The following is a 25,542-nucleotide window of genomic DNA, read 5'->3' on the forward strand; positions in this document are numbered from 1 at the left end:
AGTATTCTATTTAATAATGCTTTAAAAAAATGAAAGAGGCAAGAGAGGGAGAAGCATTCTAGTGTCAGCTTAATATCAGATCCATTAAAGTTAGTTACAGTAGCTGTCACTGTAACAATAATTATAAAATATTTTTTTAATAAAAAACTTTATATAGCAGTTAAAGTCCAAATTCAGTTTACTTGAATAATATGGGAAGTTATTATTAAATCTGTCAATTTCAGTTAATGCATTTTAGTTGAGGATACATTCATTTTTATAAATATTGAAACTTTTGTCTATGAAGTTGAGTCTGTATTGTTATTATTATTATTATTTACTATTCCAAATGCATTGCTACCGCTAAATTGGACCTAGGCCCAAGGTTTGGACAGTTTTTTGTGGTGTGTGTATATGTGTATAGGTTTTAGGGGATTGTGTTTGTGTTAAGGAATTTCCTCACTCTGCCACATAAATTTAAAATGCTTCTGCAGTTTTATATATATGTGTATTTGCTGATGACATTGTGTTGTGTAGTTCCAAAAAAGAAGAAATAGAGAAGTTGATAGAATGGAGAAGGGCTTTGGAACACACTGTTAAAGATAAATAGGAAGAAGACAGAATGTAAGAGGATTCATGATCAGAATTCAGAAGTTTGCCTGCAGGGAGAGCTATTGTAAAGAGTGGATACATTTAAATATCTAAGATCATTGGTAGCTCGAGATGGGAAGCTAGATGCAGAGATAACCTGTAGAGTGCATTGTGCCTGGAACAACTGCATGAAGGTATCAGGGGTATTGTGTATCTGAAGAATTAAGGCAGAGATTAAAGGTAAAGTCTTAAGGAATTGTTCTGTTCTGTGTATTGTATTGTATTGACCCCCTACTTTTGACACCCACTGCACGCCCAACCTACCTGGAAAGGGGTCTCTCTTAGAACTGCCTTTCCCGAGGTTTCTTCCATTTTTCCCTACAAGGTTTTTATTGGGAGTTTTTCCTTGTCTTCTCAGAGAGTCAAGGCTGGGAGGCTGTCAAAAGGCAGGGCCTTTGTGATTTTGGGCTATACAAAAATAAACTGTATTGTATATGGAATGACACCAGTAGTGGATACAACAATGGGCACAATGATCAACTTGTCCATTCCCCACATGTGTCATATTTCTTCTGTCAGTTCTGTGCACTTATTTGACTGTGTATTTTGTAAATTTTCTGTGTTTAGTATGGAAATGTCAATACTCTATGCAGTTTTATTTTGTTTGTCTACCTCTATTATGTCAGGTCTGTGATGGTGGATAGTTCTGTCCCAGTAAACTTTGTGTGTGGCATTATCTAGTACTGTGGTGGGGGTACAGTTATAATCTGGTCTGTATGTGTCTGCCTTTTGTGTTGCAGTGCCAGTTCAAGATGTCTCATGTTTGCTATCTGATTATGTCTCTGCATGTTGTCTGTCTGTGTCAGTAGTTTACAATATGATGCAAGGTGTTGGGCTGTTTCTTTCTGTTTGTGGTAGTATTTGCATGTATGTTCTGTAATGTTAGCATACTTAAGATTATATTTTCTGTAGTTTGTAGTGTTTTTAACTATGTCTGGATAGAGTAAACCCTTTTGTTCTGCCAAATATACAGCATCACCATAACTTAGCCAGTTATTTTATGCAATCTTATCCACACAAGGCCAATCAAGCTCAAAAGGATGTCTGCCAATAGAATGTTTTCTGGGTCTATGCTTGTGTTTTAGGCCATGTGGTTTTGTTCTCTGTGCTGTTGTCTGTAGTATGTAGGTTAAGTGGTGTTTAGTTGGCTTTTGTGAAAACTATTGCTTTGTGGAGTGTTGATGTATGCTTTTTTGTGTGGAAGAATTAAATTATTAATCTGCGTGTTTTGTAAATTAATTATAGCTATGACAGCCATTCCTTCCTTGGCATGTGGAAGAGTGACTTATTCTATGGCTGCTTTGGGGTGATGGTGTTTGTGTTCTGTGTGTAGTGTTTGTGTTTTTAGTGTTTGTGAAAGATGAGGTGTGTACTTTTGTGTAAGAGTATAATTAATGCGTTTTATGTGGTATATTTTTGTTTCTTGGAACTTGCCATTTTTGTTTAGTTCACCATCTACCATGGGTTCTATTTTGATGCATTTTCAAGGGTATACCCAAATTCTCTAACAATTCCTTTTTCTACATGAATTGTTTTACATTTGTCCTGTCCAAACCTTACATATATGTGTAGTGAATACATTTCAGTTTTTTCTAGTAATTGTTGCAATTGTTTGCTTGTCCCTGCATATATCTTTTTTTTTTTCAATATGAAACCAATGTAATAGGATGTATTGCTGTTGTTGGTTTTTGAGTTTGTATCCATATTATGTGTTGTTTAATCTTTTTCATAATGGGCTGTGAGCAAGACAGAACCAGAGAGGGAACTAAGAGAGATTCCATGGAAAATGCTGCATCTTTTTTGTACTGAGTCTGTTTGTATTAATGTGTAGTTGATACATACGTGTAGTGTTGTCTTCCATTGTCCCAATAGTGTTTGTAAGCAGTGTACGAGTATGGGGGAAAACCTTGTATAAGTTTATTATTTGTAATAGCCATGAGTGTGGGACACTGTCAGATTCTTTTTTTAGCCATTATTGTTATTATTATTATTATTATTATTATGGCTGCCATGGTATTTGTCTATAATGCTGTCTTTTTTTTATTCACATCTATTACATGGCGGTCACAAAGAGGCAAGTTTTGATTTTTAATTATGTGACATTGGAGTTAAGCTAAAGTTTTGATTATTGCAGATGGAATACAGTTAAGACAAACTTTACACTGGAATTCTAATGAATCTATTCAGCATCTCATGTAGTGATAACAAAGATAAATGCATTTTGTTCATTCAGACTGTTAAATGTTTTAAAACTAAGATGAATGTCAGCAATATACTGTATTAATATTATTATAATCTAACTGTTAAAAGATGACTGGTGTTGAAATATAAAGTTAAAATAAGTGCATGTCACATATTTTATGCCGATAATGAGATCTAACATTTATTTAAAACTCCGCATAGCCATACATTTTAAATATGCAATCAGATCTACATTTTCCAGATCATTACCACACACAGAATATCGAAAAGTGTTTAAGTGTTATAGTAGGTGTACAATCTCACATGGTTCCAGTTTTCATATGACTCTACCCTGGAAAGTGTAAAATTAACACTTTTGAAATTGGGTAGTTAAACTTTTCACACTACCAAAGTGTAACTTATTCAACACTTTATAGTGTATAAATAGCAATGAACAAGCACATTTTCAAAAGTACTTCATTGCATTTAGTGTTGCAGGTGGTCAGAGCAGAAGAGCCACCCTTGCCAGCACAGCATGTCTTTGGGAATTCGGTTATAAGAAGGAAGTGCAAATGCAGAGCAGGCAAAAAGTTGTAGGATTCAAGGCCAGGATGCTGGATCTGTAAAGTGTCATTCCTACTGAACATGCTGTCTTGCCATCTAAATTTCACTACTTAGTTTAGCAATAACTGCTAACTGTAGCACTTTTTGGTGTGCATTTAAAATGTGTTAATAGTCACTTTAGCTTCCTGTTAACTTAAAGAAGATATTTAACAAAATTTACTTAAAATGTCAAAAATATAATAGAAATCAATGCAATAACATCACTCTGCCTCCACACCTCACATAGGAGAAGCTGCTATTTCAGTGAACAATAAAATGTGATACTACTTTTTATTTTATAAAATACTTGATTTGCAATTAATCTAACACTGTATAAAGTATAGCAGGAAAGATTAATATGAAGATCACCATAAATGTCAATAAACAAATCAACACTAGGATTTTAACTCTTTGCAGTTTGCTGTGCTAAGATGCCATATCAGGTGATTCTGGCTGCTAAACATAAAATAACTACAGACACTTCATTTGATTATTTTTTTGTATATGTAAAATATTGCAGATATATTTTTCTTTTTCTTTTAATGATGTTTAGTTATTACAATCAAAAAACATGAACTATCCATCCATCCAACTAGCTTGATTTGCCCAAAATAGGATTTTGAGATATCAGGGACTATCCTAACAGCAACTGGCACAGGGCAACAATCTGAAAAAACTCTGAATAGGCCTGTCTGATACAGGACACACTTTAGAAAATCTAATTAATCTAACAAATATCTTTGGAATGTACCATTCTGTTGGTTTAAAAATTGATTGAGTTAAAAAAAATAGCACCAACTTTGCTATCACAATTACAAAGCCTTCTTTAATATCCAACTATCATTTAAACACAATTAATTAAGGAAGAGCAAAGAGAGTTTATCATTTGGACACAGGACTAATGGCTGCTGAACATTAGGCTTTCAGTCATATGTTAATAAGTTATAAATTAGGGCTAATGTACGATTAAAAAATTTATTTATGATTAATTAAACATAGATAAAAAGTATAGATTTTAAAACTCCACTCATGATGCCCACTGCAGTCAGACAAGCAAGCAACCTTTCTTCACAAAATAGTACCAGGAATCTGTGATAAAATGTGTTATTTCCAATTTACATTTGTTGTCAGAAGCATGCCTCAGAAACATGGAAGTCTCCTTTTCTTAAATCGAAATCTTTCCTGCTTCAAAGGGAACATATTCGGTAAGTTTTACATTAGAGAGAAATGTCCTTTTTAGAATTTCCATACCTTCATCCATGTCCTTAGAGAACCTGTTGAGAATGCGCCCAAGTGGAGTTGTTTCAAAAAAACTCATTGGACTGTGGAGTATCTTTTCAAAGAGTAAATCGTGTAGTCTGGAGGTGGCCTTCAGGGTACTCTGCAAGTCAAAGTAACACAAAACTGCCTATTTTAGCTGTAATAATAATAATTATAGGAAGGAACTTTTAATATACTTATTTGTATTTTGGACTGGATTCTTTCAATTTCATAAGCACATCTAATCTTTGCAACCTGGTAGGAGCTATACATGTGAAAGCTGTTGTAAGAAAGAGGATGTTTTCCTGGTCTAAGTCAAAGATAGGACAAAAAAGGATTTTATGTTATTATAAAGCATACATATACAGTGGATGTGTCAAACAGTTGGAAAATAAGAAGCTTGCAGGAATACACAAAATAAGGCCACCACTAGTCCTACATGCCTATCACCTCTTTCTTCTCTCTCTCTCCCTGTCATGACCATGGCCTATCCTTTACTTCACAGTAAGCCTTTGCTCCAACAATCTTCTGCCCTCTAGACTCAACTTAGTGCTGGCCAGAGGTGGCTTTAAAGTAACTCCCAATGTCAGTTCCATGTTAAGCTTCAGAATCAGTTCCTAGTTTAAGGTCTTGGGGTTTGCTAGGCTAGAACTACCCAATTTAAACTCTCCTTGTGTTTTAGAATCAATGAGTCATGTGAAGCTCTGAAATATCAAGCTTGTCTAGGTAGCCAACAGTCTATCTTCTCAAATGAACAACACAGTCCTGCTCTTTGTAGTTAGAGACATGTGTTACCCTACGGTGGCAAAGCAGGAGAGCAGGAAAGTACTGGCCCCTGGACCTTTATATCGTCCACTGTAACAAAGGTGCTATATAGGCACCGACCCGACACAGACTGACACCGGAGGCACATATAAAAGCCAATAAACTTTTATTTTTCTTCACCTGTAGGTCAAGTCTTCCCTGTGTCCCACAGGCAGCACACAGTCCCAAAAGCACCACAAGCACTACACAAAACACACTGGTCTCCACCACCATTCGTTGTCCCCCTCCTCCTAACTCAGGTTCCTGGAGTGGTGACTGCTGGCCCCTTTTATAGTTCGCCCGGAAGCGCTCCAGGTGCTTGACCATCTGCCTCCGATTGCACCTCCATTTGTGGCTGAACTACGGCCCAGACGGGCCCAGGAACCCCTTCAGCATCTGCTGGTGGCCACCCCTGGATCCCAACAGGGCTGTGGAGAACTCCATCTCCCATGGAACCCTGCGGGTATCTGAGGCACCACAGTCACCCAAAGGGGCTGCCACCAAGTGGTCCAGGGGAGGTTCTGTGCAGCCCATGGTTGCTCCCCTGGAACATACACAGAAGGGGCGTCCCGGCCGGGCATGAACCCCGGCCATCTGTTACACCACACTGTACTGTTTTCACTGTACCTGCACCTATAGGCCAGGAGATCTGTGTGGTCTCTTGTCTGCTCTTTAAGGCCCCTCTGGCTCTATGCTTTCCGTGTCTAAGATAGGGGTCAAGCAAACTTAGCCTTTGCTGTGGTGCTTGCACTCTTACATCCTAATGAACTCATTGTAAAATCCTTCAGAATTCCTGTTGTTGTAGCCCTGAAAATATTATTCTCCGGGCATAGATTGGAAGGACAGAATCAACCTTTCCCTGGTGGCCTCTGTTATCCTATATCACAAATTGTTTATATCTCCATGACCTTTGAAAGGCAGATCATATGATTCTTGCCAATCACAAATGGGAAAAGAACAACTTAAGAGTCCCTTTCAATGGAAAAAAGTGAACATACAGATAATATAGACAACTATACAGAATATGGAATAAAGTTGTTTTTTTTTTTAAGAAAACCATAGATACCCCATCTTAGACCTGAGAAGTGACTCATGAGCACATTTTTTTCTTTGTACAATAAAGAAACAAGACTTAACTGTAAAGACTGCCTATTTAAAAAGTGTGGCGAAACAATCTGACATTCAGAATTGACATCAAGTCATTTAAAAAAGACCATTATCCTCCTTGCAATCTAAGAAAAATAAACCAAATAAGACTCCAAATATGCTAATATCTCTCAGGAAGTCTGAGCCCACATTATGGAACTGCATTTCAGGTCAATTATGTTTGATGAGTGATATGATGTTTGTTAGAATTACATTGGATTAGACAGATAACCTGCATGTTACACAGGCCAACCAGGGTTGTTTTATTTAATTTTGTTTTGTTTAATTTTTTTGTAACTTTAAAAAAGCCAACCAGTAGACAGACCCAGGTGCTAAGAACTATATGGACACAAAAAACAACACCACGTGATGACAACAGTGATCGTACAGCACCATTTTACATTTTCAGAAGCATACTACAGGAGCAAATGAACATGCAAGCATCAAGGGCCTAGTGCAAAAATGTTTGGATATAGTTAACAAGAACTAGTGAAGAAAAAGAAAAAATAAAGTGTTAGAGATGGCTGGAGTGGTGACCCGGCCAGGACGACTAGGAAGACCGGAAGAGGGCTTACGTCCACCTCAGACTACGTGGGGGCGACCACCCTGGTTCTTTTGGGGGCCATGGGTACAGAGCTTTGAAGCTCTACTCTGTAGGGGCCCATGATCACCACCAGGGGTCACCCCTGTGCCTTGGGAGCCCTGGATCTCGGCACTTCCACCACACCCGGAAGTGCCAGAGGGAAGACAAGCAGGGACACCCGGAGTGCTTCCAGGTACGCAGGCGGCACTTCCACCACACTGTTCTTTTTGCTTAACAGTGGTTTGCGTCTTGGAAATCTGCCATGCAGGCCGTTTTTGCCCAGTCTCTTTCTTATGGTGGAGTCGTAAACACTGACCTTAATTGAGGCAAGTGAGGCCTGCAGTTCTTTAGACGTTGTCCTGGGGTCTTTTGTGACCGCTCGGATGAGTCGTCTCTGCGCTCTTTGGGTAATTTTGGTCGGCCGGCCACTCCAGGGAAGGTTCACCACTGTTCCATGTTTTTGCCATTTGTGGATAATGGCTCTCACTGTGGTTCGCTGGAGTCCCAAAGCTTTAGAAATGGTTTTATAACCTTTACCAGACTGATAGATCTCAATTACTTCTGTTCTCATTTGTTCCTGAATTTCTTTGGATCTTGGCATGATGTCTAGCTTTTGAGGTGCTTTTGGTCTACTTCTCTGTGTCAGGCAGTTCCTATTTAAGTGATTTCTTGATTGAAACAGGTGTGGCAGTAATCAGGCCTGGGGGTGGCTACGGAAATTGAACTCAGGTGTGATACACCACAGTTAGGTTATTTTTTAACAAGGGGTCAATTACTTTTTCACACAGGACCATGTAGGTTTGGATTTTTTTTTCTCCCTAAATAATAAAAACCATCATTTAAAAACTGCATTTTGTGTTTACTTGTGTTATATTTGACTAATGGTTAAATGTGTTTGATGATCAGAAACATTTTGTGTGACAAACATGCAAAAGAATAAGAAATCAGGAAGGGGGCAAATAGTTTTTCACACCACTGTAAATTACCAAGGGGAGACAGTTACTTTTTTGCATATTATCAGCTATGGCTCTGCCTCACTGGCCTTTAATGCAGAATTGCACTGATGGTGACTACTACATTTGACTACCTTACCTTTATGAAAACAAAGCCTCGAAGTGTTTTAAGCAGGATGATGGCACCCAAAGATAGGGCATAGACAATGATATAAAAATTCTTCTCTGGATTTTCTCTCATGTTGTTGTTCTTCAAAGTTCCATTTTCCATACTGATAGATGCATTCTGTAGAAGAAGAATGTGACTGCATTATAGTAACTGCTTGCGTAAATTTCAACTGCATAGTATAAAGCTAAAGGGAAAAAAATCTTTGGAAAGTGTTCCTTTTTGCTAGTGAATATTTGAAAATCTGCAGCAATCTATTTAGTAGAGAAAAAAGCGGACTTTCTAGTTTAATGTAAATAATGCACTTTTAAAGTATTGTGAACTATTATCTTTACTGCATTCATTTTTTAAATATCTGCTATAAATTTGCAAAGGAGTTTACCTAATTACTGGGCAGATTGCAGTTTTACCAGTTTAAAATTATGTGCCTAAATATAGATGCTTGCCACCCACAACCCTCTGTTGCATTAAGACGTTTTGGAAAATTGATGGGTGAATTTTTAGTTTAACTATATGATTTAGTAATGTAAGAGTTTTGAAGTATTTAATACATTTTTTTATTTGTTGAATAATGCTAATTTAGAAACCCTTTTGTTTGCATTGTCCATATTTTTTTTTCTTACTAAATAATTACTAAGTTTATAAGAAATGTAAATATTGTCAGTCAGTCAATGTCAATCACTGTCCAAGGTCTGCAGGTAAATATTGTTTGTTATGAAAATATCAACACTAACAGTCTTCATAGTGATTTTTATGTATATGAACATAAATTGAAAAATAAATCACAAAAACTTAATTGAGCCAAGATAACAAAATTAAGTTTGAGGGGACTTACTCCACCACCCTGCTTGATCCAGTAGCTCAGCCACCAGGTACTAAAAACAATGCTTCCCGTAGTCATCAGGAACACAATGACATTCAAGATGAAAACCAAGTAACCCCCTGCTGCCTGAATGTATGCTTTGTACACAGAAAATGGCACTGCTCCTTTCCCTTTGTCTTCATCTTTCATTAGATGATCTGCAAGAGGTAGGAAAAAAACTGTTAAACTTTCTGTTTATCATATTCCATTTTGCTTGTTTTAATTTTGCACATCAAGAATATTATGTAAATAAAAATTCTGAAACAGGCAAACTCTAAAGGAAGCAACAAAATCATCAGATACGGTACAAGAGTACGTTACTTGGACACCCTGGGTCATGAAGTGCAGTTTTACCACATTACCACAAAACGTCAGTGACTACTGAGATTTACTACTGTAGGCTCCACATACTCTTTAAAAACTTAGTAGATTCATACTATACCACTGCTCTGTTTGGAGTCATTTTGGAATACACCCATCTCAAATAGCTTAACTGTTTAACTAAAATCATTTAAAGCAATGATCTTTTATCAATAACTACAGTAATTCTTATATCTCATATAGGAGTCCAGAAGCCTTTGATTTTTAATAGAATATTTGGCATGAGATCAAGATTACATGTTCATTTGTATATTTGTTTCTTTTCTCTATCTGTTTCAAATATTTTTCATAATATGAGTTGTATGTACAAATTCAGGATATTTTCTTACATTAACTATGTGTAAGCTTTTAACATATACATTAAAATCCTTTATCAAATTAAGACATTATTTTAAAATGTTAAAAATATTTCATATTTGTGACTCAGGTCAACTCATAATTCGAATAATAAAGACATTATATTTGTGTTCTTTGATCAAATTGAAAAGCACTGCACATGCAAAATTTTAGTTGAATGTTCTCATTTTGAAACACACTGAATTTTTATGCATCTCTTTAATTTATCCATGATTTAATTACTTTGTGAATCCTGTTTTTTTTCACAGCAGTTATGTGGCCATGTGTGCCTTTGCTGGCAGCAAGGGAGCCATGGACAGTCAGAATAATTTCAAAGTGCATCCCCAATCATACATGTCAGGTCACGTCAGAGGGCATCCACTTGTACAACGCATTGCTGCACCTACCACACAATGAAACAGCTTGGGATGCTGTTTGGCAACCCCTGAGGTAGACATGCAGTCCAGTCCCATACTCCGGAAATGACCACCTATCTACCATAGCCTCTGATTTCTCTCATACACTTGCAACTCATTATTAACCTAAACTTAACAGTCAACCTATCAGAATAATGTAGGACTGTGTAAGAAAGACCCACAGAAAATATGCAGATCCCACATGGAAGATCCCTGACATAAATTGAATGCTACCTGCTGTCTGACCAGAATGGTCTCCTGCCCCTGCCATTACAACATCCTGGTTCTACATAAAGTGGGTTTGAGAATGGTGTTTTGTTACGCTAAAATTTAAATGTGTACTAGTGTGTTCAAGTATATTTGTATAGTACTGTACATCTTTAAAAGTAGCTATGGGACTTTGCACCCTGCTTGTGCTAGCCTCTGAGCGGTTCTGTCACTCGTATATTGGGATGCAGATGTACAATTTACTAACTATTTTACATTACAGCGAGTAATTAACCATATTAAAATGTAATAATTTGAATGTAAATTATGTTTCATGTTGTGTTAGAGTTATTTGTGGTGAAATACAATTTCGTTTTGTTTGGCTTTGAAATTAATACGCAAAAACATTTACTGTAAAACTTAAGTAAAAACAATTTTTGAAAACAATTTTCATCAATATCACATTGAATTGTGATTCTGTGTTTGGGCTTTCATCTTGACAGCACCACATATAACTGCACATGATTGGATTTTGTTTCTTTATCTCTATTAAATAAAACAACTTTTTTGAAAGTTTGTCTCTGAGATTTGTAAATTGTCTTTGCAAAAGCTATTCTAACAGGAAACTGTTAACGTTTTAATATGAATTGCTTATTAAGATTTTCTTTGTTGTCTAATATTATCCCCTGAAGATGTACTACATTACCTTTCTTGGATACATCCTTCTTTCTACAGTAATTTGTGTGGAGGAAGACACGACGGTGTTAACGGTTGATATTCTACGGAATATTGTAAGTTGATGTTTTCATCTTACGCACGATCACCACCAACTGTTTCACCATAGTCTATTGATACGCATTTAACCAACTTGCAATGTAACTGGCCATCATTTTTGGCATTAATTTGTTTGACTTCATCATTTCTCTGTGCTAGAATTGCCCATGTACTTTACTGTTGATAACCCTTTGTGATGAAATGTCTCATCTCGTCGGAGCAAAAACTTCGTCTGTCAAAAGCATTCACATGAATGAGAGGTGAGGGTACCGTGTGCATGGTTTTATATGGTTGGGAGGAGGGCGTAACTTTAAAACATCTCATGGTCAAAGTGTCAACTTGCGAGACTTGAAAAAATCTTCCAAAAAGTCTCATCTTCCAAAGAGTCTCATCTCGTTGCAGGAATTATATATATATATATATATATATATATATATATATATATATATATATATATACACTTTATATTTATACTAATAAAAGGCAAAGCCCTCACTGACTGACTGACTGACTGACTCACTCACTCATCACTAATTCTCCAACTTCCCGTGTAGGTAGAAGGCTGAAATTTGGCAGGCTCATTCCTTACAGCTTACTTACAAAAGTTAAGCAGGTTTCTTTTTGAAATTCTACTCGTAATGGTCATAACCGAATCCTACTTACGTACATATATACGGCCATAGCCTGCAGCTCGGTCGCTGTGTGAGGCGGAGTTGCGTCACCCATTACCACGTAGTTGGCTGCCTGCCTATGTTGCGTCCTCCATACCCACTCCTCCCACGTAATTGAGTGCCTGCCCAGATAAGGCCATCCATCAGCAGCAATCCAATAGACACGCTGCTGCTACGAGGCATTTGTCATGCCTAAGACGAATACGATATTCGCGAGATACAAGTTTAGTGAGAAGACGCAGGGTATAAACGAGACTTTTGATCACTTTGTTAACAACCCCCTCTGCTACTTAACTGACCAGATTAATATCCCATAAGTTTCATTGACTTTATGCTATACTCTGATTAAAAAGTGTTTCTTTAATTCTTTTGAGAAGTATATATATATATATATATATATATATATATATATATATATATATATATATATATATATATACACACAACCATAAAATAAAAATTTTGACATTGCGAGGAAGCACTGCTAACCAGTGTGTGAAAACCACTCTGAAAAGGTGTAACAAACCTGAAATATTATTTATACTCAAAAATGTTTTGATTTAAAAGGAATTTCTGCTGATTGCCAAAATGTTTTGTAAATGGTTAGCTGACTAACCTTGCTTTGACTGGCATTCAGTCCCCAGTGGATGCCAGTTTAAAAACCTGTTGTCAAAACAGGATCTGGAGACCTTAATAGGAGAATATTAAACCAAATATATTAAGCACTTAAATTTAATCTTAAAATTAATTTAATCCAACTCAGAGATGTGTGGGTGGCTAGAGCCTATCCTGGCAGTATTGTCATACAAACACCACCTTTGGGGGCACTTTTGAGTCACCAATTTTAACTTATCATGATTGTCTTTGAGATGTGGAAGGAATGCAAGAGTTATTGGAAGAAAATCTACACAGGCCTCAAGAGGACATGCAGAGCGAGTAAGAGTTAACCAAGGCACTGATTTGAATTCAGAATGTTGGATCAGTGAAGCAGCAGTGCTAATCACCTAACCAGTTTGCCACCCTCTGATATGTAAAAGCTCATGTTTCATCTTAATGTTCTAAAATAAAGCAGCTATAAAGATCACATTAGTACACAATGGTTCTCTAAACTTTTAGAATTTCTGCCTACTTCCAGGAAATCTTCAAATACAAAACATTCTGCACCAAACTGAAAACACTGTTAATAGTACAGTATATCATTTTCATCTTATAATATTTGAAATTTTACATCCAATAAAGCCTGTCTTCTCTGTTTTCAGAAAACTTTGATCAACTGTAATCTGAATGGACCTTCATCTTTCTAGAGTTCCTTCCTCTGGTGTTTGATCCTATCGTCCTTTTCTTACATTTAACAAATCATTTAAAGTTAAACTGACGGCATGTTGTTTGCATCCAAAAAAGGTGGAGTGGTGGCTCAGAGGCTAGGGTTCTGCACTGGCAATCGGAAGGTTGGCGGTTTGAATCCCGTAAATGCTAAAAGGGACTCTGCTCTGTTGGGCCCTTGACAAAGGCCCTTAACCTGCAATTGCTGAGTGCTTTGAGTAGTGAGAAAAGCGCTATATAAATGCAAAGAATTATTATTATTATTATAATGTCTTTTGCACTCAATCTTAGATTAGCATCTTCACTTCTTAATTCATTCAGCTTTAACAATTGCTTTTCACTCAAGTAAATACTGACATCTATTTTTTGCATTATGTGTTAGCATTTCTAACCATTATGCTACCACGCCGTCCATGTTGTGCTACATTACTTTGAGTATCTAAAACAAATCCTAATTTACTGTGTTTGTGAGTTCAGTTCTGAATAAAAGACAAAGCAATCAACAAATTAATTTATAAAATAAAATGTTTTATTATATCTATTAAATGAGTGAATACCCTTAAATGTATCTGTGCAAGCAACATAAGAGCACACTATGAAAGCCCTCTATATGGCAAAGAGAATAATAGAAGCAAAATAAAAAAAAAAAAATGGGATGCAAATATGAGAAAACACACCTTTTCATTGGTTAGTATCAACAGGAATTGTACCAGAAAAAATTAAAACAATGCTTTGACAATTTCTGCTGCTGCTTTCATATGACTTAAAAGTTCTTCTTCCAACCCATCTTTCTTTGGAAAAGATTTTCTAGGACACTGTAAGCTTAGTCACCATTCATGCTTTAAAACCCCGAAGTCAAAGCCCAAAAGTCGCTATAGTAATCAAATACTTGTCCGTCTATTTTCAAATCTCTCAGTTGGCTTATTTTGTGGGTGCTAAAATGCATTGTTCCAGTCAGGATTGATTAAAAGGCAGGAATAAGTTATGAATAGGACACCAATCTATTGCAGGGTTTACTTGCACCCTTCAGGATAACTTGGTGTGCGTAAAATGTAGATATAAGCTAGAGTTGCAGGAGGAAATCCACAAAGACAAAGGAGATCCTTAAGTCTCCACCGGTAAAAAAAAGCATAGCTGTGAAGTGGCTTAATACTGTGAGGAAGGAATACTGCCGAGTATGCCACTTTGCCACATGTAACAAGTTAACCAGCCACTACTCAGCACATGCTTCATATAAAGTGAAGCACACAGGGTATACTGTATAAAATGGTGTCAGGGTTTTATTTATAACTCTGAGGTATGTGTACAGTACAGAATAACCTTTATAGAACTGAATGCTAATCTACAGTCACTTGCAGTAATACTATCCATCCATCCATTTTCTAACACGCTGAATCCGAATACAGGGTCACGGGGGTCTGCTGGAGCCAATCCCAGCCAACACAGGGCACAAGGCAGGAACCAATCCTGGGCAGGGTGCCAACCCACCGCAGGGCACACACAAACACACCCACACACCAAGCAGACACTAGGGCCAATTTAGAATCACCAATCCACCTAACCTGCATGTCTTTGGATTGTGGGAGGAAACCGGAGCGCACGGAGGAAACCCATGCAGACACGGGGAGAACATGCAAACTCCACGCAGGGAGAACCCGGGAAGCGAACCCAGGTCTAACTGCGAGGCAGCATCGCTACCACTGCACCACCGTGCCGCCGCAGTAATACTATTTAATGTATATTTCTACAAGAGACAGCTGCCGTTTACTAAGTAGTATTTCATTTCTAATTTTTTTTCATAGTAGAACCTAGTAAGTTCTGATCATAACACTCACTTTTAAATCAACATGTAGTCAATGTAATTTAAAGCACCTGTATTTACATTCTGTCCAGAAATGCACACATTTAGTTAGATTACCATTTTGCACACTGAATAAGAAATACACTCTTTAAACAAAATGATTGTCATTTGTTGTGTTTGATTCAATGTTTAACAAAAAATACATGTAAAACATCTACCCCATTTGTTGGCGGCAATGTGCATTAAGAAGTGCACATGTAACATGTATAAACTGTACCATAAGCGTCTATTTTTTCATCTTCATAAAATGTAAGGTAGTAAAGATGGCAAAACATGCAATATGACCAGCACAGTTGCTTTACGGTGGCTATGAGGTTTCTCAGTATTACTGTTATGCCATCCTATCATAGTTAACACTTAGAGTCACACATAATCCATAATAACGATTGTCAAACACAATCTTATGAACTCTGCTATGGCAAAGGGTCAGGGTTATAGCTAACAGTGTCTTGTAGTAGTGTTAACAGTTAAAACTGGCTAGTCCTACAAAAGCTCACATGATAACTCGAGATATTCTGGGATTTGATCTTAGTGTTTGATCAAATTCAAACTGGTTTATCTTGAAACGTACAAGGAAGTGAGCATAGGCTCATCTTATTTTTAAAGAAATGATTAAAAGGCTGATTTGTTAGATAAGCTAGCAAATATGCTGTTTCAACTCACCTTCACCGTATGAAAATTCATTTACATTGATTTATTTTCATTCAAAATGATTAAGCCATTAATTACATTAGTACCTGCTTGATTATGCTTTAGCAAGATTTTGGTTGACGTCATACTACTTAACACATGGTCATCCACCTTCTTTGTTTTCTGCTTCATGTTTTGCTTGGCTTTCTGGATCAAGTCCTACAACATGATTTCACATGTAAAAAAATGGTTTATCTCCTACTTGCAATAAGACTTAATTTTAAAAATGTTAACTTTTAATAATAATAAAAAAAAAACTTGTTTATAGCTCATATATTGATTTTAGGTGTCTGTTATCTAAAGGCAGTTTCAGAGTGTCATGTTTGAAACATATGAAGTAATATGTTATTGATCTGTATCTGTATGGAGTTTTAAAGGTTTATTTACACTTGTGTGTGGCCGTAAAAATTAAAGGTTCTTGTTTTATGGGTTAATCCACAAAAATAGTCTCACCTTTTGTTGCATATTATGAAAAAGTGCAGCATATTCCCTTTGATGGCTCATCAGGTCCATGTGATTTCCTTGCTCTGCAATGCGGCCTTCTTTCATGAATATGACTTCATCACAATCCACTAGATACTGCAAAAAAATGATCTTATCAACAAGATATTCATGCAAGCATGTCTGCAGCTGGGCATTTATAGTTATTAGCTTAGGGAAAACAAATCTAGCACTCAAGCAGCTACTGTACTTCTATGATTTTGAACTAAAATATACTAAACACATCACTTGCACCAAATATAACATTTAGTTTGTTGAATGACATTACAACAGAAATTAAAGGTTTGGAAGTGTTTAGATATAAAGAGTCAACTTCACATTATTAGTACAATTATTTCTATGGTCTGCCAATAGACATTTGTCAGCTCTCTCTATGATAGGTTAAGTGCAGCCAGCAGTACAAGATATCTGTCTTCCCCAACTAATGTTTTATAATTACAAGATCTTTAGCTTGTTATTGTTATTTGATGGATAGAATTATTTAATTTTGTGTTAGTAGTGGTGTACCCTTGACACTTCCGATAACAAAAAGAAGATCAACTTGATATTAGGTGGGTGTACCCAAATGCTCAGAGAATTGAGTACAAAAGTGGATCAGTTAATTCAATGCCATTTTTATTTGTCTGCCCATTTGTAAGAACCACATCTTAATGAGCAGAGTAAAAATAGCAGTGAAGTTATTGGTCTCCTTAACCATTTAATGTTTTTTGCTCCTGCTTCTACACTGCTTATTGCTTAGGATTTAATGAAGGGAGTAAAGCGTAAATTAAAAAGAAAACAGAAAAAGAAATAAAAGCATTTAAATACTTGTAGGCCAGATAACTAAACAATTGGATCAAATAAAGAAGATCAGGGATAAACACACTGATTGATTGGAATAAAAATCACCAGGGGCCTCATGTATAAACGGTGCGTACGCACAGAAATGTTGCGTAAGAACTTTTCCACGTTCAAATCGCGATGTATAAAACCTACACTTGGCGTAAAGCCACGCACTTTTCCACAGTACCTCATGCCTTGTCGTACGCAAGTTCTCCGCTCGGTTTTGCAAACTGGCGGCACCCAGCGTCAAATCAATGGTACTGTTCTTGTGTGATTACTCATTATTTTCCTGACGCGGCTTTATAAATACACAGAAACTAACCGCATATTGTTTATTAGTGTAATGCATCTGATTGTAATTAACTCGTAACAATATAATGGTCCAGGGAACAGCCATAGTATTCCAAATACCATAACTGCTTTAGCGTTGTTACTCTCACTTCTTCTTCTTCTTCTTCTTCTTCTTTCAGCTCCTCCCGTTAGGAGTTGCCACAGCGGATCATCTTTTTCCATATTACTCTCACTGCACGACTCGGAGTATTTATATCACTGTATCTGAGTGTGAATCACAGCAGCAGCTGATCGGAAAGAGAATTATCGGTATACGGCATTAAGCACACGCTGTCTCAGCCACTGCAAAATGTTTTAAAGCCTTTCCTGTACGGACCTCACGGTTCAGAAACAGTTTAATCCCAAGAACTTTAAATGCACTCAATCAATTGCTCCTTGTAGAACGGTTTGTACTTATAAGTACAATCACCCACTGTAAACTTGCACTACAGTTATAATATCTCACAACCTGGGCCACTTTATAAAGCGCGTATTTACATATGATGACGATATCATTTTTAAGGTGAAATGCAGCAAAATATGTTTGTTAAATTATACACATAAAACTTTAACTTCATTTAAATAATCTATATTCTTCACTGGGAGTGTCGTGAAGGATAGAATAATTAAACATGTACTACGAAGATATTTCAATGTTCTTTAAGCGTTTTGAAGAATCGGCGCTAAGCTTACAGATGGCTTAACGTCTATTACAGAGCTGATTGTATGGCGATCGGTTACTTGGGAAAGAAAAGCAAGGACTCTTGGGGCTACGCCAATATATATTGAATATAAAACAGAAAGAAAATAACAACACAGCTAAAAAGCAGCGACAAATTTCGACAAAAGATAAATGCTTGTCATGAGCACGAGGCTCATGAAACACATGTTTAATAATGTGCTTTAGCTCCTATCATCATGAAAATGACATCACATATACATCTCAGTATTTTAGTTATTCAGAGAGCTGTAATATCACAAATGTAATGGACTCTGTGTCCAGTTGGAGGAAGAGAGCCAGTTTAAGAAGCAAGTAGTGATTCACACACATAGATCACATACGAGTAGAAGATCAAATACAAAACAAAGCATTTAACGTGCTACTTTAATTACGATGTAATTTTGAGAAACTGGTTAATTAAACGATTTTAAGATGAAGTTTATAATGTTCTACTAAATGACAAAATAAACTACGTGATTAAAGTGGAAAATTCGAGATTAAAGTTGACATTTAGTGCTTTTTCCCCACCGTGTGCCTTTTTCTCTGTACCCTAATAAACTTTCATATGACACTCAGACAGTGGGCTTACAACTCTTCTTTTCACGGCAACTTTGATATGTGACTTCTTTTTATTTCCGGCACTGTGCGATTTTGTGAATGTGAGCTTTCAAGTTTCTCCAACACGCTATGTCACTCGATCAACTTCATTTTGTTGATTATACCACGGTTTATTTGAACAAATAGTATGTTTTTCCTTTGCCTCCACTTGGTATTCGCTGAAATTCTTATATTTTCCCGTGCTTTTCCCATTGTCTTTTCACAGAAGGCTGCGCTTAAGGGCGATTTATATTGATTTGCATATTCAAATAGGCGTAATTCTGGGAGGATTTGGGGCGTTACATAATCTTGGCGTGCACGGCGTTAGTTTTCACGCTGATCGGGATTTATGTAGCGGAAGGCGTGGAAGTTGAGTACGCACAGATTCCTGCATCTGGATTTTTCTGTGCGTAAGCACATTTCGCTTTTGTGCTTACGCCATGTTATAGTGCGAGTTCTACGCGCGGCGTTATACATGAGGCCCCAGGGGAATACCAAGTGGAGGCAAAGGAAAAACATACTATTTGTTCAAATAAGCCGTGGTATAATCAACAAAAGGAAGTTGATCGAGTGGCATAGCGTGTTGGAGAAACTTGAAAGCTCACATCCACAAAATCGCACAGTGCCGGAAATAAAAAAGAAGTCGCATATCAAAGTCGCAGTGGAAAGCTGAGTTGTACTCCACTGTCTGAGTGTCATATGAAAGTTTATTAGGGTACAGAGAAAAAAGCCACACGGTGGGGAAAAGCACTAAATGTCCACTTCAATCTCGACATTTCCACTTTAATCACGTAGTTTATTTTGTCATTAAAGTAGAACATCATAAAATTCATCTTAAAATTGTTTAATTAACCAGTTTCTAAAATCACATCATAATTAAAGTAGCACGTTAAATGCTTTGTTTTGTATTTGATTTTCTATGTGCTCTATGTGTGTGAATCACTACTTGCTTCTTAAACCGGCTCTCTTTCTCCAACTGGACACAGAGTCCATTACATTCGTGATATTACATATCTCTGAATAACTAAAATACTGAGATGTATACGTGATATCATTTTCATGATGATAGGAGTTAAAGAACGTTTGTGCTCATGACACAAGCGCTTAACTTTTGCCAAATTTGTCGCATGCTTTTAGCTGTGTTGTTATTTTATCTTTCTGTTTTATATTCAATATATATTGGCGTAGCCGTCACTGCAGTCCTTGCTTTTCTTTCCCCAAATAACCGATCGCCATACAATCAGCTCTGTAATAGACGTTAAGCCATCTGTAAGCTTAGCGCCGATTCTTCAAAAGCGTAGTACATGTTTAATTAGTCTGTCCTTAAAGACGCTCCCAGTGAAGAATATAGATTATTTAAATGAAGTTAAAGTTTTATCTGTATAATTTAACAAACATATTTTGCTGCATTTCACCTTAAAAATGATATCGTCATCATATGTAAATACGCGCTTTATAAAGTGGCTCAGGTTGTGCGATATTATAACTATAGTGCAAGTTTACAGTGAGGTGATTGTACTTATAAGTACAAACAGTTCTACAAGGAGCAATTGATTGAGTGCATTTAAAGTTCTTGGGATTAAACTGTTTTAAACCGCGAGGTCCGTACAGGAAAGGCTTTGAAACGTTTTGCAGTGGCTGAGACAGCGTGTCCTTAATGCCGTATACGATAACACAGTGATATAAATACTATAAATACTCGAGTGGTGCAGTGAGAGAAATATGGAAAAAGATGATCCGCTGTGGCAACTCCTAACAAGAGGAGCTGAAAGAAGAAGAAGAAGAAGAAGTGAGAGTAACAACGCTAAAGCAGTTTCTTATATTTGGAATACTATGGCTATTCCCTGGACCATTATATTGTTACGAGTTAATTACAATCAGATGCATTACACTAATACACAATATGCGGTTAGTTTCTGTGTATTTATAAAGCCGCGTCAGGAAAATAATGAGTAATCACACAGGAACAGTAGCACTGCTTTGACGCTGGGTGCCGCCAGTTTGCAAAACCGAGCGGAGAACTTGCGTACGACAAGGCATGAGGTACCGTGGAAAAGTGCGTGGCTTTACGCCAAGTGTAGGTTTTATACATCGCGATTTGAACGTGGAAAAGTTCTTACGCAACATTTCTGTGTGTACGCAACGTTTATACATGAGGCCCCAGGACTGAACATTTAAAATGATTAATGTCGAAGAAAACGAAGATGGACTTTTATCTACATACAGATTTGTTAAAAAAAGCAGATTTATCGTAAAGGGATAACATTTTACAACAATCAATACAAATAAAACAAGCAAACAAAAAATCCACAGGTACAAAAGAAAAACAGATTACAATTACAAAAAAGGAGAATTAGATAAGCAAGGGTATATCTATAAGTACATAACACAAACAATAGAAAGAGCTTTGCAAAATGAACTCTTGTGAATATTTCAGTTTGAATACTGAATGCGATTTTCTACCTCAATCTGATGGGTTACAAACAGTACTGTCTTTTCCTTGGTAGCAGCACGGATAACATTGTAAAACAGTTGTGCCCCAACATGAATGTCTACAGCACTGAGGGGATCATCAAGAAGCAACAGACTTTGGCTGCTGTACACTGCTCTAGCCAGGCTGACCCGCTGGCGCTGGCCACCACTGAGGTTTGCTCCACGTTCTCCAACCTGAAACACATTTTCACATATAAAAAAAGAATAAAATAAGTAGACTTAACTATTTAAAGGCAACTTCATTTGAAATTTAACATTTCGGTTTTTAGATTAACGGTTACAGAGTGTTGCTTTTTACATTATGTAAGATTATTTGTTAAATTGCAACTTAAACAAACGCTCTACTACATGAAGTTAATTTTAAAATGTAAAAGACTGTTTCAGCCTCCAGAATGAACATCTGGAAAATCTTATGAAACTGTAAAATAGATTACTAATTCTAGGCAAAACTTTGTGTATATCAGTTTTGGCAGTATGAAAAAGCTATGTGTTTGTTAAATTATTTTTCTGCTTAACAGACTGCATTTTTAAAAATGATCAAGATACATTTTTGCAAAAACAAACTAGAATTAAAAAATATCAAATTAAAAGGTAGCATATTATTGATTATTTACCTCTGTCATGTCCCCATGGGGTAAGTTATCAATGTCAGGAATCAAACAGCAGCTCGCTAAAACAGCATTATACCTAAAGATGTAGATTATGAGACACGTTAACATTTCTAAGTGTAAGTAAATAAAACAAACAACATGAAAAATCTCTGGACACGGTAATGTTGGCATACAGCTACATCATTAAGCTTGAATTATATACTCAGCAAAAAAAGAAACGTCCTCTGACTTTCAACTGTTTTTACTTTCAGTAAACTTAATGTGTAAATATTTGTATGAACACTAAAAGAGTCAACACCATAAGACATAAACTAAAAATGTTTCACAATGTGTCCCTGAATGAAGGGAGGCTTAAAATCAAAAGTACCAGTCAGTATCTGGTGTGGCCACCAGCTGCTTGAAGTACTGCATTGCCTCTCCTCCTCATGGACTGGACCAGATTTGTCAGTTCTTGCTGTGAGATGTTACCCCACTCTTCCACCAAGGCACCTGCAAGTTCCTGGACATTTCTGGGGGGAATGGCCCTAGCCCTCACCCTGCGATCCAACAGGTCCCAGACGTGCTCAATTCCTTCGACGATAAACACGAATCCGTCCATCACCCCTGGTGAGACAAAACCGTGACTCATCAGTGAAGAGCAATTTTTGCCACTCCTGTCTGGTCCAGCGAAAGTGGGTTTGTGCCCATAGGCGGCGTTGTTGCTGGTGATGTCTGGTAAGGACCTGCCTTACAACAGGCCTACAAGCCCTCAGTCCAGCCTCTCTCATCCTATTGTGGACAGTCTGAGCACTGATGGAGGGATTGTGTGTTCCTGGTGTGACTCGGGCAGTTGTTGTGGCCATCCTGTACCTGTCACGCAGATGTGATATTCGGATGTACCGATCCTGTGCAGGTGTTGTTATACGTGGTCTTCCACTGCGAGGATGATCAGCTGTCCTTCCTGTCTCCCTGTAGCGCTGTCTTAGGCGTCTCACAGTGTGGACATGGCAATTTATTGCCCTAGCCACATCAGCAGTCCTCATGCCTCCCTGCAGCATGCCTAATGCACGTTCACGCAGATGAGCAGGGACCCTGGGCATCTTTCTTTAGGTGTTTTTCACAGTCGGTAGACAAGTCTCTTTAGTGTCCTGCATTTTTAGAACTGTGACCTTAAATGCCTACTTTCTGTAAGCTGTTAAGGTCTTAATGACCATTCCACAGGTGCATGTTAATTAATTGATTATGGTTAATTGAACATGCATGGAAAACATTGTTTAAACCCTTTACAATGAAGATCTGTAAAGTTATTTGGATTTTTAAAACATTAGTGTTGAAATACACAGTCCTGAAAAAGGGACGTTTCTTTTTTTGCTGAGTATAGATTTTAAAGACAGAAAAAACATTAGACTTAATAACATTTTTATACCTTGTACATAATTACAAGTAATATAAAATAGTATTTTAATAACATACTTTTAATAAAATTAAAATTATAAAGTAAACATTTGTTATGCATTGTGTCTGCATTTCAAGATATCTCAAATGAATTTTCAGATATCTTAAATTGACATTTCATGCATTTCAAGATATCTCAAAATCATTTCCTGTAAAATTGCCTATTATTTCAATGGGACTACTTGTTTATTATAAGATATCTTAAAATGTATTTGAGATATCTTGAAATGTGCAGGAAGTCATTTTAAGATATCTTGAAATGTATTTGAGATATCTGAAAATGGACAGGAAGCTGTTTTAAGATATCTGGAAATGTATTTGAGATATCTTAAATTGTATTGTAGATATCTGAAAATGCTATTGAGATATCTTGAAATAATTGAGTGTCCTTTTAAAGATATCTTAAAATGCATTTTAGATATCTTGAAATACAATTTGAGATATCTTGAAATACATTGTTAGATATCTGAAATGGAGCAGAGACCCATTTTAAGATATCATGAAATTAATTTTAGATATCTAAAATGTATTTCAGATATCTGAAAAAATGAATTTCAAGATATCTTGAATGCTTTTTAAGATATCTAAATTATATTTCGAGATATCTCAAAATAACTTCCTTCTCATTTTAAGATATCCCAAATTCATTTTGAGATATCTGAAATAGACAGGAAGTCCCATTGAAAGAATAGGAAATGTTACAGGAAGTGATTTTGAGATATCTCAAAATGTATTTGAGATATCTTGAAATGCACAGGAAGTTATTTTAAGATATCTCGAAATGTATTTGCGATATCTCAAAATGCACAGGAACGTATTTCAAGATATCTCGAATTGCATTAAAGATATCTTAAAATGCATTTCAGATATTTCAAAATGTACAGCATATCATTTCAAGATATCTTGAAATCTATTTAAGATATCATAAAATGCTTTTAGATATCTTAAAATAGATGCAACATTTGTAGTAGTGATAAGAGAAGCTATTTGCAGTAAAACGTGTGAAACAAATGGTGCTTTGCCACAAGTGAAATACGTGCCATTACCACATATTTTTTCATCTCACCTGCAACCTTTTCTCCACGTGCAAAAGCATGGCAAAACTTATTCCAGAGTGTAGAAAGAAAACCATAGCTAGAGAGCACTTATGTGCAAGCATTTCAGAAGTTCGGCCTGGGTATGTAGTTACCAGGGAGCCTCCAAAAGGATCCTGGCTTGGACTGCATTACAAAGTCTGAGATTTTGAGCGTAGGTCGTGTTACCTTTGACCACAAATGACTGGTGCAACGCAGAATCGGCAGTGTGAATGTGCAGTTACAGCCAGGGTGTGCTCCTTGTCTTATATTTATTTTCCCTTTCTGTTTATTCTTTGTTTATTTTAAACAATTATTTTTTATGTGCTTATTTTATTTATGTATATTTTGGTACTATTGTTCTGTTTATTTATTTTATATTATCTAGATATAATGTGTTCTCCTGTGGTGCTTGTGTTTTGTGGGTGGAGCCTCCTTGACATCACAGTTTCTGGGATCACCCTAATTCTTTATATTGAAGTGAAACAAGATTTGAAGCAATTCTACTGGAATGCCTAAAACAACTCATGTATTTTATGGTTAGTCTTTTGAAATGCAGGAAACAGGTAAAGTATTAAGATTTTAAACAATCAGCTTCAGAATATTTACATTTACACAATACAGCAACTTAAATCCTTTGACTATATTTTTAAGAGAAAAATTTTTCTGAGAAATGTGGACGCTGCCCTTCCGTGCTTAACGGGCAAGGTCCAAACAATTCCCAAGTCCAAAACTTAACATGAAGAGGTCGGTACATCTTCTTAGATGTAAACCCTCCATCGTCTTAAAAGAATTCATCACAAAAGCAACCTTGAATGTTGCAGGGTTTTAGTGACCTGAACTCACCTTAAGGGACAGTAAGTAGTCATGCAGTGCAATTTAAAAAGAGAGTTTTGCTTCGATGGCACTGATCACAATCATTCGCAAAGATTTCCACTCTACCATGAGCTGAGGGTTACTCGAAGTGTCACAAACAGTGCGAGAAGAGAGGACACCGCCAGAAACTGTGAAAATATCGACCCGGCAGAGCAGCCCAACATTCCGCGCCTCCGAGCGTCCACTTTGTTCTCATGACCCCTCACCGCTGAAGCCGGTGTTGTCTTTATATTGTTT

The 25,542-nt window shown here is 36.7% G+C and overlaps 1 protein-coding gene across 4 annotated transcripts in view; it reads right to left on the reverse strand.

Moving 5' to 3' along the window:
- Nucleotides 1-25,542, reverse strand: part of LOC120537216 (multidrug resistance-associated protein 5-like) — a 163,805-nt gene that overhangs the window by 30,912 nt on the left and 107,351 nt on the right. For all 4 annotated transcript variants that reach the window (XM_039765980.1, XM_039765978.1, XM_039765979.1 and 1 more), the window contains 7 exons: nt 21,926-21,998; nt 21,282-21,485; nt 16,301-16,426; nt 15,895-16,006; nt 9,162-9,346; nt 8,300-8,446; nt 4,666-4,795 (listed from right to left, as the gene is read on the reverse strand). In XM_039765980.1, coding sequence (XP_039621914.1) covers nt 4,666-4,795; nt 8,300-8,446; nt 9,162-9,346; nt 15,895-16,006; nt 16,301-16,426; nt 21,282-21,485; nt 21,926-21,998 — 977 coding nt within the window. The remainder of the gene's footprint in view (nt 1-4,665; nt 4,796-8,299; nt 8,447-9,161; nt 9,347-15,894; nt 16,007-16,300; nt 16,427-21,281; nt 21,486-21,925; nt 21,999-25,542) is intronic.

This window comes from Polypterus senegalus, chromosome 10, assembly GCF_016835505.1.
Source record: "Polypterus senegalus isolate Bchr_013 chromosome 10, ASM1683550v1, whole genome shotgun sequence".
NCBI classification, from domain to species: Eukaryota; Metazoa; Chordata; class Cladistia; order Polypteriformes; family Polypteridae; genus Polypterus; species Polypterus senegalus.